The sequence below is a fragment of the Mytilus californianus genome, unplaced genomic scaffold, assembly GCF_021869535.1.
Source record: "Mytilus californianus isolate M0D057914Y unplaced genomic scaffold, xbMytCali1.0.p SCAF_1, whole genome shotgun sequence".
Classification (NCBI taxonomy): domain Eukaryota; kingdom Metazoa; phylum Mollusca; class Bivalvia; order Mytilida; family Mytilidae; genus Mytilus; species Mytilus californianus.
The window spans coordinates 68,429,788-68,445,825 of NW_026262581.1; the positions used below are offsets into that span (position 1 = coordinate 68,429,788).

Sequence of the window (16,038 nt, forward strand, 5' to 3'; positions counted from 1 at the left end):
ATAAAAAAGTGTGGAAAACTGATTTGCCAGACTGACGGATGGACAGACAGACAGACAGACAGACAGATGGACGGAGTGCAAACCTAAAGTCCCCTTCGACTTCGTCGGTAGGGGACTTATAAATGTAGAGGTATCACCTGACCTTGCTGATGCTAGGGGCAAATAACTTGAGATAATAAACCCGCTCAGATTCTGACCTTATATTTGAATTGCATTAGGTCAGGTAACAGGTCTTTGATGAAGAGTCGTTTAGATAGGCAATTTGTGCAAATGGTTAATAAGTTACAAATATGGATGTTCTGGTGCAAAATATTGAAGAAAATTACTTGGGGAAATATTAAAAAGAATAGTTGCAGTGTTTCATTAGTTTACATAACATCATAAGAAAATTATATTTTGGAAATATTGCTTATCACAGTATAAACCATTATGAACCTTTCAACTGAATATCAAAATATATATATTCAAACAAATAATATTAGTTTTGTTCCAATAAAAAACTGGACACAACCAATACATATTTTTTTCAAAGTCAGAAAAATTACTTCCCTCTTTGGCTCAAGTTTGTGTTGTATTTGAGTAATTTAAGTCATCATAAAAACTGGAAATTAACCTAAACAATTTTTACAATATGCAGCATTAAAAAATAAAAAAAGTGTATTGTAAAATATCAGTTGCAACTTAAATATGAAGCTTTTTATGGAGATAATTGAACAAGTATATAAAAAGATTTGCATGATAGCCAAAACAGAACAATAACAGTAAATTCCCTTTGCATATGAATACTTTGTTTTATTAACAAAAGTTACCTTCATGTGTATTTTAGTCTTAGATACATGATTTTTTTATTAGTTGTTATTGGCTTTGAACTAGCTGTCAGTAACTGTGAGTACACTCCGATCTTTACTTAGTGTCTTTTTTGTTGTGGGATGTAAAAACAAAAATTGTTAAGGTGTTCTGTGGAACCCCGTGTCTCACCTGCAATTGGTGCTGTCAGTGTATAAGTGTAATTTTGACTTAAAAAGTGAGTCCATTTAGCAGTAAAATACAGAATTTAAATAAATGTGGATAGTGTCCACATGTGGACACAGATGATGCCCCTGCTTGCATATCATATAGTTATAAAGGGACTTAACTGAAGAACAGTAAAAGTGACGCTACCCAAATTTGAACTTGATCTGAGTTCTGTGGTAATAAGCATTGTGTGTAAGTCTCATAACATTTGGTTGAGGCTAACTTAAGTAGAGAACAGAAACTAAAAATTCAGCAATTTTTCTATTTGTAAACACGCATAACTCTAAAACGGTTGTGTATAAGTTTCATAACATTTGGTTGAGGCAAACTAAAGTTAGAAAACGGAAACAAAAAATTTGTATTTGATCTTAGTTTTGTGGTAATGAATATTGTGTATAGGTTTCATAATGTTTGGTTGGGGCAAACTTAAGTTACAGAATGAAAACTAAAAATTTTGCAATCTTTCAATTTATAAAGGGGCATAACTCAATAATGGTTGAAGTGACACTACCCAAATTCAACTTCATCTGTGTTTTATTAGTGGAAGTCAAAATTAAACATTGTATTGTATAAAGCATTGATTGTAGTTGATTGAACGATAATCATGGACAAAGGAAGATAACTCCAACCTAAAAAATTACTTGATATTTAGAAGAAAATAAAAATTTTGCAATTTTTCCATTTATAAAGGGGCAAAACTCTAGAACAGTTTAAGTGACACCACCAAAATTCAAACTTGATCTGTGATTCGTGGTAATAAGCATTGTGTATACGTTTCATAACATTTTGTTGAGGCAAACTTAAGTTATTGAACGGAAACTAAAAATTTTGCAATTTTTCCATTTATAAAGGGGCATAACTCTAGAACGGTTAAAGTGACGCCACCAAAATTCAAACTTGATCTGTGTTTTGTGGTAATAAGCATTGTGTATAAGTTTCATAACATTTGGTTGAGGCAAACTTAAGTTATAGAGGTGTAATACCACCATTGATTTTCCCCTATTAGTCTTTGTTAAATTTGCACTTTTCAAAAAATTGTGCAGAATTTATCTTTGTTTCAAATAAAGAAATACTTGGCATGAGTAAAGTTTTATCCTGTCCAGTACTATAGAAAAAATTTCACATAACATTTCATTGCATATAAGAAAATAACCATCACTGGAAGTTAACCAATCAAATTTTCCCCCTTTATTAACCTGTGTACAAGCTTTAGTAACCATGTAACCTCAAGTTTCCAAAATATTCTATAGAAACCCCAAATAAAAAAATAATGGTGCTTTGAAATACCCAAGATATATGTTTATGACCCAGAAATGTTTTACTGCAATGAAAAGTAGGATCAATTACCTACAACTGTCAAATGCAAGGGAATATTTTTTTCGACCTATTTTCGTATGCAACCGGATGTGACGTACTATGATTTGGTGGTATTACACCTAAAGAAGACTTTTTTCCTTTGTAATACTGGTTATTTCAAGCATTCCTGTCAAGATTTGTCATAATCAGTTCAATAGTTTGAGAAAAATCTAATATAATGTAAGACGACATCTACAGCGATTCGAGCAAAATTTCTTTGAAAAATCCAAACCAAGCTGCATCATGATAGAATATAGTGTGGGCCAATAAATGATCAAATATTTATCTCATCTGCCTACAAACAGTTGAATATGATACAAAAGAAGACTTTAGGGTGATAAATACTACTAATGGACCTCTTTGTCTGCCTTATAAGGTCTCTTTTGGTCCATTTATACCTCTCATTTCCTCAAAATTTCTACTTTTTAGGCCAATAAAAAAAAATTTTGGGGTAACTTTCACTCATTTATGATAGAAATGTTATAATAAATGGTTATTTGAAGTATTCAAGCTGAATGAACTATCAGTATAAAAGTTTACTGTCTCCAAGGAGGTTTCAATAAGTCCTTACGTAAAACTTAAATTTATGCCGCGTTCCAGAGTGGGACATAAAAAGCTTCTCTTTTGGTGAATAATTTGTTGTTACTGCTTTAAAAATAATTTCATTTACTTAAAACTATATATTTATAAAAGTATTTCTTAGGAAAAATTTTCTAGTATAGCAGAATATAAGAAATAAGGAGAAAAGGCTCCCCAAAATTCTAAGTATGGCTTGTTCTGTCAACTAATATTCATGATAAAGTCCTATTTTAAGGAAATTTTCTCATAAAATGTGTTTTGGAGACTCAAACCACTCAGAATATTTCATTATTTGTAATATTTCACTTAAATAGCAAGAAATTTTAACACATGAGAGTACTCACAAGGTCAAAGGTGCATGTACAGCTTCCCATATTAGGTGTAATACCACCATTGATTTTCCCCTATTAGTCTTTGTTAAATTTGCACTTTTCAAAAAATTGTGCAGAATTTATCTTTGTTTCAAATAAAGAAATATTTGGCATGAGTAAAGTTTTATCCTGTCCAGTACTATAGAAAAATTTCACATAACATTTCATTGCATATAAGAAAATAACCTTCACTGGAAGTTAACCAATCAAATTTTCCCCCTTTATTAACCTGTGTACAAGCTTTAGTAACCATGTAACCTCAAGTTTCCAAAATATTCTATAGAAACCCCAAATAAAAAAATAATGGTGCTTTGAAATATCCAAGATATATGTTTATGACCCAGAAATGTTTTACTGCAATGAAATGTAGGATCAATTACCTACAACTGTCAAATGCAAAGGAATATTTTTTCCGACCTATTTTCGTATGCAACGGGATGTGACGTACTATGATTTGGTGGTATTACACCTAGAATGGAAACTAAAAATTTTGCAATTTTTCCATTTATAAAGGGGCATAACTCTAGAACGGTTAAAGTGACGCCACCAAAATTCAAACTCAATCTGTGTTTTGTGGTAATAAGCATTGTGTATAAGTTTTATAACATTTGGTTGAGGCAAACTTAATTATAGAACGGAAACTAAAAATTTTGCAATTTTTCCATTTATAAAGGGGCATAACTCTAGAACATTTAAAGTGACACCACCAAAATTCAAACTTGATCTGTGGTTTGTGATAATAAGCATTGTGTAAAAATTTCATAACATTTGGTTGAGGCAAACTCAAGTTAGAGAATGGAAACCAATGTTGGGACGGACGTACGTACGTACAGACGGACAAGGGTAAAACTTAATGCCCCCATCGATACGGCAGGGCATAAAAAAAATTCAAATTTTTCTTTAGGTGCTATTTCTTGGTCTTGAAGATCAGCTTCTGTCCAAGTTTCATAACAATCCATGTAGGTTTACAAATTTATCATGTGAAAAAAAATTAATCCCAAAAAGTCTGTAAAGCTGTAAAGGTTAACTGTAAAAAACTAAGTGCATCTATCAGAAAAAAAGTGAAGATGGAAAAAAATGTATTTTCAAAAGTTTGCTTCAGACATTATTTCTTAATCATAAAAAAGTTGCCAAAGTTTCATAAAATTCTATGAAGGTTTGATAAAGTAATTGATTTGTAACAAACTCTATCTTCTTGTTAACTGTAAAACAAGAGTGCACATGCTGAAACGTCTCGCCTGCTTTACTGATCACTGATTTTATGTTGATAGTCCTAAATATAAAGCTTTACTACAAGTATCACATAAACTTAACATGATCCAAGAAAATGAGGCCAAGGTCAGATAAACCAAACCGGAAATACACGTTCACCTTACAATCATTCCATACACAAAATATAGTTGACCTATTGCTTATAGTTTCTAAGAAACAAACTTAACCAGAAAAATTTAACATTGACCAATGCACCATGAAAATGAGGTCAAGGTCAGATGATTCCTGCCAGACAGACATGTACACCTTACAATCATTCCATACACCAAATATAGTTGACCAATTGCTTATAGTTTAAGAAAAACAGATCAAAACACAAAAACTTAACACTGAGCAATGAACAGTGAAAATGAGGTCAAGGTCAAATAAAACCTGCCACACTGACATGTACATTGTAAAATATTTCCATACATTACAATCATTCCGTACACCAAATATAGTAGACCTAGTGCTTATAATATCTGATATATGGACTTGACCATGAAAACTTAAACATGTTCACTGATCTATGAAATGAGGTTGAGGTCAGATGAAAACTGTCTGACAGGCATGAGGGCCTTGCAAGGTAGGCACATACTAAATATAGTTATCCTATAACTCATAATAAGAGAGAAATTAACATTACAAAAAATCTTAACTTTATTTTCAAGTAGTCACTGAACCATGAAAATGAGGTCAAGGACAATGGACATATGACAGACAGAAACTTCATAACATCAGGCATCTATATACAAAGTATGAAGCATCCAGGTCTTCCAGCTTCTAAAATATAAAGCTTTTAAGTAGTTAGTTAAACGCCGCCACCGCCGCTGGATCACTATCCCTATGGTGAGCTTTCTGCGACAGAAGTCACAGGCTCAACAAAACTAAGTCCATTTACCATTAAAATACAGAATAAAATGCTCCGCTGGGCGCAGTTTGATACGACCACAGAGGTCAAACCCTGAACAGTTGGGCCAAGTATGGACACAACATTCAAGCTTGATACAGCTCTGAATTTGGATTGTGATTAAATATTTGACACAGCATAGGTTTCTGACACAAAATGAATGTGGTCTAAGAACTTAAATTTTTTTAATTTAGCTATTATGGTCCAATATCCAAAATCTAAAAACATACACAGTTAGATTCAGTACTGTAAATTCAGAAATTATTGCGATGTTTTGGACCCTTTGGACCTTAATGTAGACCAATTTGAAAACGGGACCAAAAATTAAGAATCTAAATACACGGTTAGATTCAGCATATCAAAGAACCCCAATATTTCAATTTTTGATGAAATCAAACCATATCATTATTATTTGCTTTTATATATAAATCAAAAATAACCAACTTAAAATGGAAGATTTTAAAGAAAAAAAAAGGAAAAAAAGGAAAAAAATATCCCCCCCCCAATTTTTTGAACCCCCTTATGATTCATCACCCCCAAACTCAATCCCAGCCTTCCCTTTGTAGTATGGTACCTTGCAGTACAATTTCAGAGAGATCCATACACTTGAACACAAGTTATTGTCTGGAAACTGTAAAAATGCTTGTTTTTTGGCCCCTTTTTGGCCCCAAATTCCTAATCGTTTCGGGCAATTACCCCCAAACTCAAACCCAGCTTTCCCTTTGTGATATGGAACCTTGTAGTACAATTTCATAAAGATCCATACACTTACACAGAAGTTATTGTCCTGAAACTAGAAAAATGCGTTTTTTGCCCTCTTTTGGCCCCTAATTCCTAAAATTTGAGGCAATTACCCCCAAAATCAATCCCAACCTTCCTTCTGTGGTATGGTACCTTGCAGTACAATTTCAGAGAGATCCATACACTTGAACACAAGTTATTGTCTGGAAACTAGAAAAATGCTTATTTTTGGCCCCTTCTTGATAAAAGTTTTGGGCAATTACCCCCAAACTCAATTCCAGCTTTCCCTTTGTGATATGGAACCTTGTAGTACAATTTCAGAAAGATCCATACACTTACACACAAGTTATTGTCATGAAACTAGAAACATGCTTGTTTTTTTTGCCCCTTTTTTTGCCCCTAATTCCGAAAATTTTGAGGCAATTACCCCAAAAATCAATCCCGGCATTCCCTTTGTGATCTGGAACCTTGTGGTACAATGTCAGAGAGATCCATACACAAACACACAAGTTATTGTCTGGAAGTTACAAAAATGCTTATTTTTGACCCCTAATTCCTTAACTGTTGGTACCATAACCCCCAAAATCAATCCCAACTTTCCTTTTGTGGTATTGAACCTTATGGTAAAATTTCATAGAGATCCAGTCACTTAAACTTAAGTTATTGTGCGAAAACCAATGTGTCTGTGGACGACAACATCATACCAATTTTTGCGGTCATATGAAAATGAAAATAAATATTTTTAAAATTTTGCTCCAGATACAGTTTTTTGGTCATTAACAAGCTTCTGTCCAAATTTCATAAATTTTTTGAAGGTTTGACAAAGTTATTGATGACTGAAAAGCTTTAACCTCAGACTGAGGCTGAATGTTGTTGCCGCCGCCAACGGAATCTAGGATCGCTATGTCTCGCTTTCGCGCCATAAATATTGCAGGCTCGACAATAAACCAATGGTCTTTGAGAAAAACTTACTCTGAATTGGGATGGAACTGATAATGTATTACATTAATACCTCAGAATTAGCTTTAGAAACATTTGTCACTGATAGATAACAAAATAACATTTAAAATATTCAGTCTGAATCGCTTTGGAATGTCCCTACTGAATTGGTACTTAAACTAAATCCAAGATTGTTGGAACTGGATGTTATTTCTTCTTTAGTTATCTTGATATTTTGTTTTCTCTGATGGAAGCAAATAATTGTTTCTATGGTTACCTTGTTCAAATACTTACTCTCCATAATTACTTTGTATTTGACATTTCATGTATTCTAAGGGCCACACAATCCACCAAGCTAGTGTGGCAGCAATGCCACTTGTTAGAAATGGTCCAATCAAAGGTTTCTTAAACTGATCAGGAAAGTGTCGTCTGCCAGAATCAACTAGTATGAAGTAGGTTGTCATAAGTCCAATAGTTCTAACCCAAGTAACTCCAAAACCCTGAAAATTTAACCATTATTATTTCAACTGAGTCCATAAAGCTCAACAATTACAAATGTATGTCTATGTCCATATAAACATATTGTCTAAGCTGTGGGAGATTGGTAGGTTGATTAAACATCCGGTGGAAATCAAATAAGATCAACCTGCATACAGTAGGTTTAAAATCCTGAATATTTATATAAAATTGAGAATGGAAATGGGGAATGTGTCAAAGAGACAACAACCCGACCATAGAACAGACAACAGCAGAAGGTCACCAACAGGTCTTCAATGCAGCGAGAAATTCCTACACAATATTGTGTATTATTGATAGAATATATATACAATTTTAGTATTTTCTTGCATTACATTCAAACTGATCATAAATTAACCTACTGTGGATTCATTTCATATTCAAAGGTACCAATTTTTGTACATTGAAGAAAAATATTTACTGTAAATTCAGAAATTATTGTGAGGTTTTTATTAATGCAAATAATGCGACTGAGTGAGTATCGCAATAATAAGAACTCGCATTCTTATATCTTTTACATATATCTGTATGCAGATTTTCCTGACATCGCAATAATTAATTTCGCATTTTTGTCCATTTTTCAAAAATCGCAATAATTTCTGAATTTACAGTATCAAATTCTATCATTCAAGGCTGTAGGAAATTTTGTTTTCTTTGAACATTTTAAAATTTGTGGTTTACCTATACCCACCTAATTCCATGACAATTAATACTGTACATTCAATAGATGCTGGGTCTTTAAAAATTTACATCAAGCTGGTACAAGATAGAGGCTTTGTTAATCTGACATAATTACCTGTTTTGACTTTTTCCTGGCATTGACTTTTATTACTGTGTGTGGCTTAACACTTTTTGTTTTAAACAAATTATAAAACGATATTTAAGGCAGTCCCAATATTCAGTCTTGAAATGATTGCAACTATTACTTTTTTAGAATGTATGATTTTGATTTGTATATAATGTCTATTTACTACATGCACTCTGTAACTGTTTTATATGTTCTAATGGTACATGTACACTGAACTATCATGACTATACGATTGTGAACTGACTATGTGTTAATATGTTGTATGTTTGCTTTTTTTCTCTTATTATTTTTTTTTTACTTGTATTGTATATGAGGGCCTCAGGGAAGATTAGTAATTGTAACTAACTGTGTTTACCCTCTTTAAATAAAGAATTTATTATTATTATTATTATTATCTTCGAATCTTGTGACTGACAACTCATGCATAGCAGGAGATGTTACCATGCCAATACATCTCACCCTGTTTGGAGTTCATTTTCATTTTCAAATTTCATTCCTATGTTTGTTTGTTTTATATCTGATGTATAAGATATTGGTATACTGTCTTTATATTTGTCTTTTTTCACTTGATGATGTTCCATGAATGAGCACTGGTAATCTGAGCATGGACTTTGAACTTCAAAACTTTTGTGATCAAGCAATTTTTTACATTGTCAAATAAAATGAAAAACACAATAAAACAGCGTAAGATTGTTCTTACCGTGTAAACATCCTTTAAATGCCATGTCTGCTGTGTTTGTCTTCTCACCTTCAAAATATAAGGATTAAACATTAAAAATTTGGTGTATAGGAAGTGCTTTTTCTGGCTCTACCATCATTAGGAATGCTAAAAACAAAATATTTGAAAGCCATAAAAAGAATAGCCAAGACATCTACATTCAATTTTGATGGCAGGAGTTAAAATAATATATGTAAGACATGACTTCAGGTAAAGTGACTGATGCTACTACTTTTTTCATCAATCAAACTACAGCAAGGTGTTAAAAGGGCTCACCATTCTTTCACCATTCTTCATCATTCAAATTAATTAAAGTAAAGCATTATAAAGGGTTCACCGTTCTTCATCATTCATATTAAAGTAAAGCATTATAAAGGGTTCACCATTCTTTATCATTCAAATTAAAGTAAAGCATTATAAAGGGTTCACCATTCTTCATCATTCAAATTAAAGTAAAGCATTATAAAGGGTTCACCATTCTTCATCTTTCAAATTAAAGTAAAGCATTATAAAGTGTTCACCATTCTTTCACCATTCTTTATCATTCAAATTAAAGTAAAGCCTTATAAAGGGTTCACCATTCTCCATCATTCAAATAAAAGTAAAGCATTATTAAGGGTTCACCATTCTTCATCATTCAAATTAAAGTAAAGCATTATTAAGGGTTCACCATTCTTCATCATTCAAATTAAAGTAAAGCATTATAAAGGATTCACCATTCTTCATCATTCAAATTAAAGTAAAGCATTATTAAGGGTTCACCATTCTTAATCGTTCAAATTAAAGTAAAGCATGATAAAGGATTCACAATTCTTCATCATTCAAATTAAAGTAAAGCATTATAAAGGGTTCACCATTCTTTCACCATTCTTTATCATTCAAATTAAAGTAAAGCCTTATAAAGGGTTCACCATTCTTTATCATTCAAATTAAAGTAAAGCATTATAAAGGGTTAACCATTCTTTCACCATTCTTCATCATTCAAATTAAAGTAATGCCTTATAAAGGGTTCACCATTCTTTCACCATTCTTCATCATTCAAATTAAAGTAAAGCATTATAAAGGGTTCACCATTCTTTATCATTCTTCATCATTCAAATTAAAGTAATGCATTATAAAGAGTTCACCATTCTTCATCATTCAAATTAAAGTAAAGCATTATTAAGGGTTCACCATTCTTCATCATTCAAATTAAAGTAAAGCATTATAAAGGGTTCACCATTCTTCATCATTCAAATTAAAGTAAAGCATTATAAAGGGTTCACCATTCTTCATTGTTCAAATTAAAGTAAAGCATTATAAAGGGTTCACCATTCTTCATCATTCAAATTAAAGTAAAGCATTATAAAGGGTTCATCATTCTTCATCATTCATATTAAAGTAAAGCATTACAAAGGGTTCATCATATTTCTAATGTCTGTTGGCATTCTGTTGTCAGGTAACTAATGACATTTTATAATGTTAGCTATTTACTTGTATAAAATTGAGAATGGAAACGGGGAATGTGAAATATTCATTTTACCACCATTCAACTTCCAAACTAAACATTATATTCATAAACTTTGAAGCTCACTCCTCATGATCCTTTATGGAACCTTCATTCCACTTGCTTGAGTTGTTCTGTCAAATCATCGATGTATCCTTTGCTTTTTCTCTGTATGTTATCAAATTCTATTATTGTCATTCCTCCAAGTATTTTGGGAATTATTTTCTATTTGATAACTACCGGTAATTTTATTCCACTGCCAATTCGCACTATATAGAAAGTTTATATGGAAGATTCAAGTGACGTTCTAGTTTCATCACCCTCTATGGAATCCACTTCCTCTTGGTTAGGATGGGTGTTTTTTCAAGCCATGGATCTACACTTTGCTATTTCCTAGTATACACATAGGCTATTGGTTTAGGCATGGAACAAAAGGTTATCTTGCAGTTAGTATTTACATCAGCCAAATCATTTGAATTTTAAATTTAATAAAGGTATATAAAAAACATTACTAACTTTACTTGTATATCTATGGTATGATTGGTTTACCCCTTTTATAAGTTCTAAAAAAAATGGTGTATCAGAGATTTACGGTGCAGTCCGGTGTATCCGCGCACCTAAGACTTATGACTTCACTTCATTCAACTGATAAAACCAATAATTAGATAATATTGTGTGAACACATTCATAACATACTTTTATTTCATAAAATCTTCTGTTTGTATGGTTTCACCCTCAGGTTTTGTGTAATGCGTGTCCAAAATTAGGGAAACCCCTGTTCTGAGAGTTCCTCCAATGTCCGGTGATTTCGCGCATGCCTTCCAAAAATAGCTTATTTTGAATAAAGGAAAGATTTTATACTATGAAATATAGCTGAATTTAAACCAAACACACTGCCAAGGATGCAGAGCAAAAAATATTTCAATCTGATTAAAATTTGATTAAATTAAAACAAATTTAATCTGATGATGTAATTTTTTTAATGGAAATTGGCCAAATATTGTAAATCTCGGGATTGCAGTAATTAATTAACTCTTGAACTTATCAATTTTATTCTTTTTTTATCCCTTTGGAAGGCTAAAACAATAACAAGAACGATTTTATTTGTGTTACGGTGTTGATAGGACGAAATCAGCTAATGCGCAATATCACCGGCCGCGCGGACTCCGGGGACTCCACTGTACCTTTATTAGGAACACTCAAAAATAAGAATTTGTAAGCCAATGATGTAACTGAGTTATTTATATCATATATTCATTATTCTAGGTGGGTTCTGAGGAGTTTGAATCCACAAAAAATGTATGGACACCAGCTTCCACTTTGGTCCATATACTTTTTGTAAAGAACCACCTGGTCCATAAACTGCTATATGACCATTAAGCAGACCAAGACTAATGTGCTAAATAATGTGAAAACATTAATTGTAACTGGTGTTATATTATAATGTGACAACTTTAATTGTAACTGGTGTTCCATTATAATGTGACAATAATAATTGTATAAACTGGTATTTTATTATAATGTGACAACATTGATTGTAACTGGTATTCCATTATAATATGACAAAATAAATTGTATACTATCTAACAGTGAAGTGTCAGCCTGTTGGAAGTCAGTGTAAACATTTGATCAAATAACCTGCCTTACAGAGTTATAAACAATATGTCTTACCTTAGCAAATTCTAAAGGGGTTTCTATTATAGCTCTTGATGTTGATGCAATAATACCAGCACCTACAACTCTCCTACAAAATTAATAAATATTTTTGACGCATTTAGAGAAATATTTATGTAATAGTTAGTCAGTTTTCTGTAATATGTTGAAATTGGTAACTTGATTTAATTGACTTATCAACTGCCAACTGATGCTCCCCAAATGGCATGAGTGACATTTATTAAGAGGAAAGGTATTTCTTTCATGGATACCCCTTGACCTCTTGATCTGAAAATCAATAGGAATCTCAAAAGAAAACTAAAGTATCCCTCCTGAAACAAACTTGAAAAAAATCTACTTTTAATTACAGTGAACTTCATCTTCATCTTTAACTCATTGACCCTAAAATCAAGGGGCTTCTTTCCCTTCTCTATATCTTTCATATTTTCAAGTATCACTTCAAACAATCAAGGGAAACTCAAGCTAGGATCCAGAAACCATTTTTATATTTTTTTTCTCTATTTTTAGTACCAGTGACCCTGATCTGTGACCTATAAACCCAAAAATCAATAGGCTTCATCCCCCTCTCTATATCTTCCATCTTTTTAAGTTTCATTCCAATCAAGCAAGAGAAAGTCAATTTTTCATCTGGAATCCTATTGTTTCGGATGCACATATGAAAGGACGGATGGACAAAGTAATTGCTAAATGCTCCATAAATTTTTCAGGGAGCATAACAATAAGCAGGTAACCAGGTATCATGCACTGACATGAGAAATATACTATATATAGGAGTTTCTATCTTAAAAAATATGTAATATCATGAAAACTGATATACATGTTTTCTAATCTGTAAACGTATTTTGATTATAAAATATATTTGTTATGCAGCAAAAAGTAATATTATTATACAAAAAATGTTCATGTTTAGTAACCAAGGAAAATGCTGACATTTGTATATAATAGATGGGATACAATGTAGTCCTTTACTTATATTAATAAACTGTTATTACAGAGATATGTCTCGCCTTTTTGTAATTTTGATAATGCAAATGTTGAAATTAAAATAGCAATACTTTAACATGTAAGTTATGCAAATATTCAAAGTCGATGAACCATGACTGAAGGTACATGGCTAAACAATCTCCATGGAATAAGATGTGCCAATGCTAATACAACTGCATACCAAATTCCATTGACTTATTATAAGTCGTTCCCTTTAAACAAACCTAAACACAAACATTAACTTGTAAACTATGTAAAAGTTTAAAAGTCAATGAACCATGATCAGGGGTGGGGCTATATAATCTCCATGGAAAAGATACTTGCAAATGCCAATAAATTTGCATACCAAATATCATTGACTTAACATTAGCAGTTCATCTAAAACTGATCTAATCACAAACTAATACATGTAAACTAAGCAAAAGTTTCAAAGTAAATAGACCATGACTGAGGGGGCGGGGCCAAATATTCTCCATGGAAATGAGATGTGCTAATGCTTATACAACTGAACACCAATTAACATTGGCCTTCCACTAATGGTTCCCCTTGAACTGACCTTATTACAAACTAATACATGTTAACTAAGCAAAATTTTCAAAGTCTATAGACCATGACTATGGGGGCGGAGCCAAATAATCTCCATGGAAATGAGATATGCCAATGCTTATACAACTGCATACCAAATATTATTGACCTACCACTAGTGGTTCCCCATAAATTGATCTAATCACAAACTAATACATGTAAACTATGAAAAGTTTCAAAGTCAATAGACCTTGACTGAGGGGGCGGGGCCAAATAATCTCCATGGTAATGAGATGTGCCAATGCTTGTACAACTGCATACCAATTATCATTGACCTACCACTAGTGGTTCCCCATAAATTGACCTAATCACAAACTAATACATGTAAACTATGAAAAGTTTCAAAGTCAATAGACCTTGACTGAGGGGGCGGGGCCAAATAATCTCCAAGGTAATGAGATGTGACAATCCTAATACAAGTGAATACCAAATATCATTGACCTACCACTAGTGGTTTACCATGAACTAGACCTAATCACAAACTAATACATTGTTGACGCCGTCGCCAACGCTGGAAACAGCATACCTATGTCTCGCTTTTTGACTCCGTCAAGGTGAGACAAAAATTGAACATAAATTTGCCATATTGTAAACAAAAAAATGTGCAATTACTTGAGGTCTTCAACATCTTCAACTAAAAGTTATAAATGAACTAAACGACTATACGGTAGGGGTTTTTCTCATTGTTGAACACTTCATTTGAACTTTGGTGGATAGTTGTCTCATTGGCAATCATACCACATATCCTTATTATTATATAAAAGATTTTAAATCTTCATCCATCTATATAAGTCTCCATATTGATACATATTTTTTTAAATGATTGAAAGGAGGTGCAGGGCATTCATCAACAGGAACAGATCCAGGGTTGAATGAAAGGGAGTGTAATTGTCTGAAATGGTAAAAATACAATAAAGTGTAGAAAGGCAAAATGTTTTTTTGATGATTTTGAGCAACAAAAAAAAATTAAATTTAAACGTTTTCCAATCAAATGAAAGGGTACCCCTATATGCCCCTCCCCCTGAATCCATCACTACTCAATAATATAGGAGCCTTGTCCTAAATTGTCCTGAATCTTAATAAGTTTTGAATGATTAAAGGAGATTTACCTGGGTTTAGAGATAATTCTTTTAATCAGTACCGGTAATGTGTTTATAATACTAAGTATCATTGATGTTTTATAAGCACTCATGTGAAATGGAAGTAGAGTAATCTGTGTTACTAAGAAGCTTAGAATATATTTATGAAAATGGTAGACACACAGATGTACTGGTGATGTTTTTACTTTTTAGTTAGGTCTCTTACGGTCTGTCTACCACTATAACTGAGAATACCAAAGATTCATCATTAAAAAGAAAATAATCTAACATCCTACTAAAACAACCACTGACTTACAAATAAATATATTAACAGGTGGCTAGTTTAAACATTAAATAAATGTGGATAGTGTCCACATGTGGAGACAGATGATGCCCCCGCTTGCATATTATAGTTATAAAGGGACATAACTGAAGAACAATAAAAATGACCCTACCCAAATTTGAACTTGATATGAGTTTTGTGGTAATAAGCATTGTGTGTAAGTCTCATAACATTTAGTTGAGGCTAACTTAAGTAGAAAACAGAAACTAAAAATTCAGCAATTTTTCTATTTGTAAACACAAATAACTCTAGAACGGTTGTGTGTAAGTTTTATAACATTTGGTTGAGACAAACTAAAAAATTCAGCAATGTTTATGTTTATAAAGGGACATAACTCAAGAATGGTAAAAGTGTCGCCACCAAATTTCGTACTTAATCTGTATTATGTAGTAATAAGCATTGTGTATAAGTTTCATAACATTTGTTTGAGGCAAACTAAAGTTAGAAAACGGAAACAAAAAATTTGTACTTGATCTTAGTTTTGTGGTAATGAATATTGTGTATAGGTTTCATAATGTTTGGTTGGGGCAAACTTAAGTTACAGCATGGAAACTAAAAATTTTGCAATCTTTCGAATTATAAAGGGACATAACTCAATAATGGTTAAAGTGACACTACCCAAATTCAACTTGATCTGTGTTTTATCACTGGAAGTCAAAATTCAACATTGCATTGTATAAAGCA

General features: G+C 32.3%; 2 protein-coding genes and 1 long non-coding RNA gene across 13 annotated transcripts in view; 1 reads left to right on the forward strand and 2 right to left on the reverse strand.

Annotated features, from left to right (window-relative positions):
- The window catches only part of LOC127707369 (uncharacterized), a 122,944-nt gene extending 116,226 nt beyond the window's left edge, over window positions 1-6,718 (forward strand). The window contains exon 2 of the long non-coding RNA XR_007984828.1: window positions 6,472-6,718. This is a non-coding gene — a long non-coding RNA (uncharacterized LOC127707369). The remainder of the gene's footprint in view (window positions 1-6,471) is intronic.
- The window catches only part of LOC127706971 (uncharacterized), a 123,922-nt gene that overhangs the window by 97,353 nt on the left and 10,531 nt on the right, over window positions 1-16,038 (reverse strand). For all 10 annotated transcript variants that reach the window (XM_052211777.1, XM_052211778.1, XM_052211774.1 and 7 more), the window contains exons 5-7: window positions 12,361-12,433; window positions 9,186-9,233; window positions 7,456-7,661 (exon numbers count right to left, since the gene is read on the reverse strand). In XM_052211777.1, coding sequence (XP_052067737.1) covers window positions 7,456-7,661; window positions 9,186-9,233; window positions 12,361-12,433 — 327 coding nt within the window. The remainder of the gene's footprint in view (window positions 1-7,455; window positions 7,662-9,185; window positions 9,234-12,360; window positions 12,434-16,038) is intronic.
- LOC127706915 (protein SSUH2 homolog) overlaps window positions 1-16,038 on the reverse strand; it is a 373,615-nt gene that overhangs the window by 11,869 nt on the left and 345,708 nt on the right. Inside the window, exon 14 of one of the 2 annotated variants that reach the window (XR_007984650.1) lies at window positions 6,473-6,525. The exons of the other annotated variant lie outside the window; for it this stretch is intronic. The gene's annotated coding sequence lies outside the window, so the exon portion shown is untranslated. Of the gene's footprint in view, window positions 1-6,472; window positions 6,526-16,038 lie in introns of those variants that run through there. 2 annotated transcript variants of the gene reach the window in all.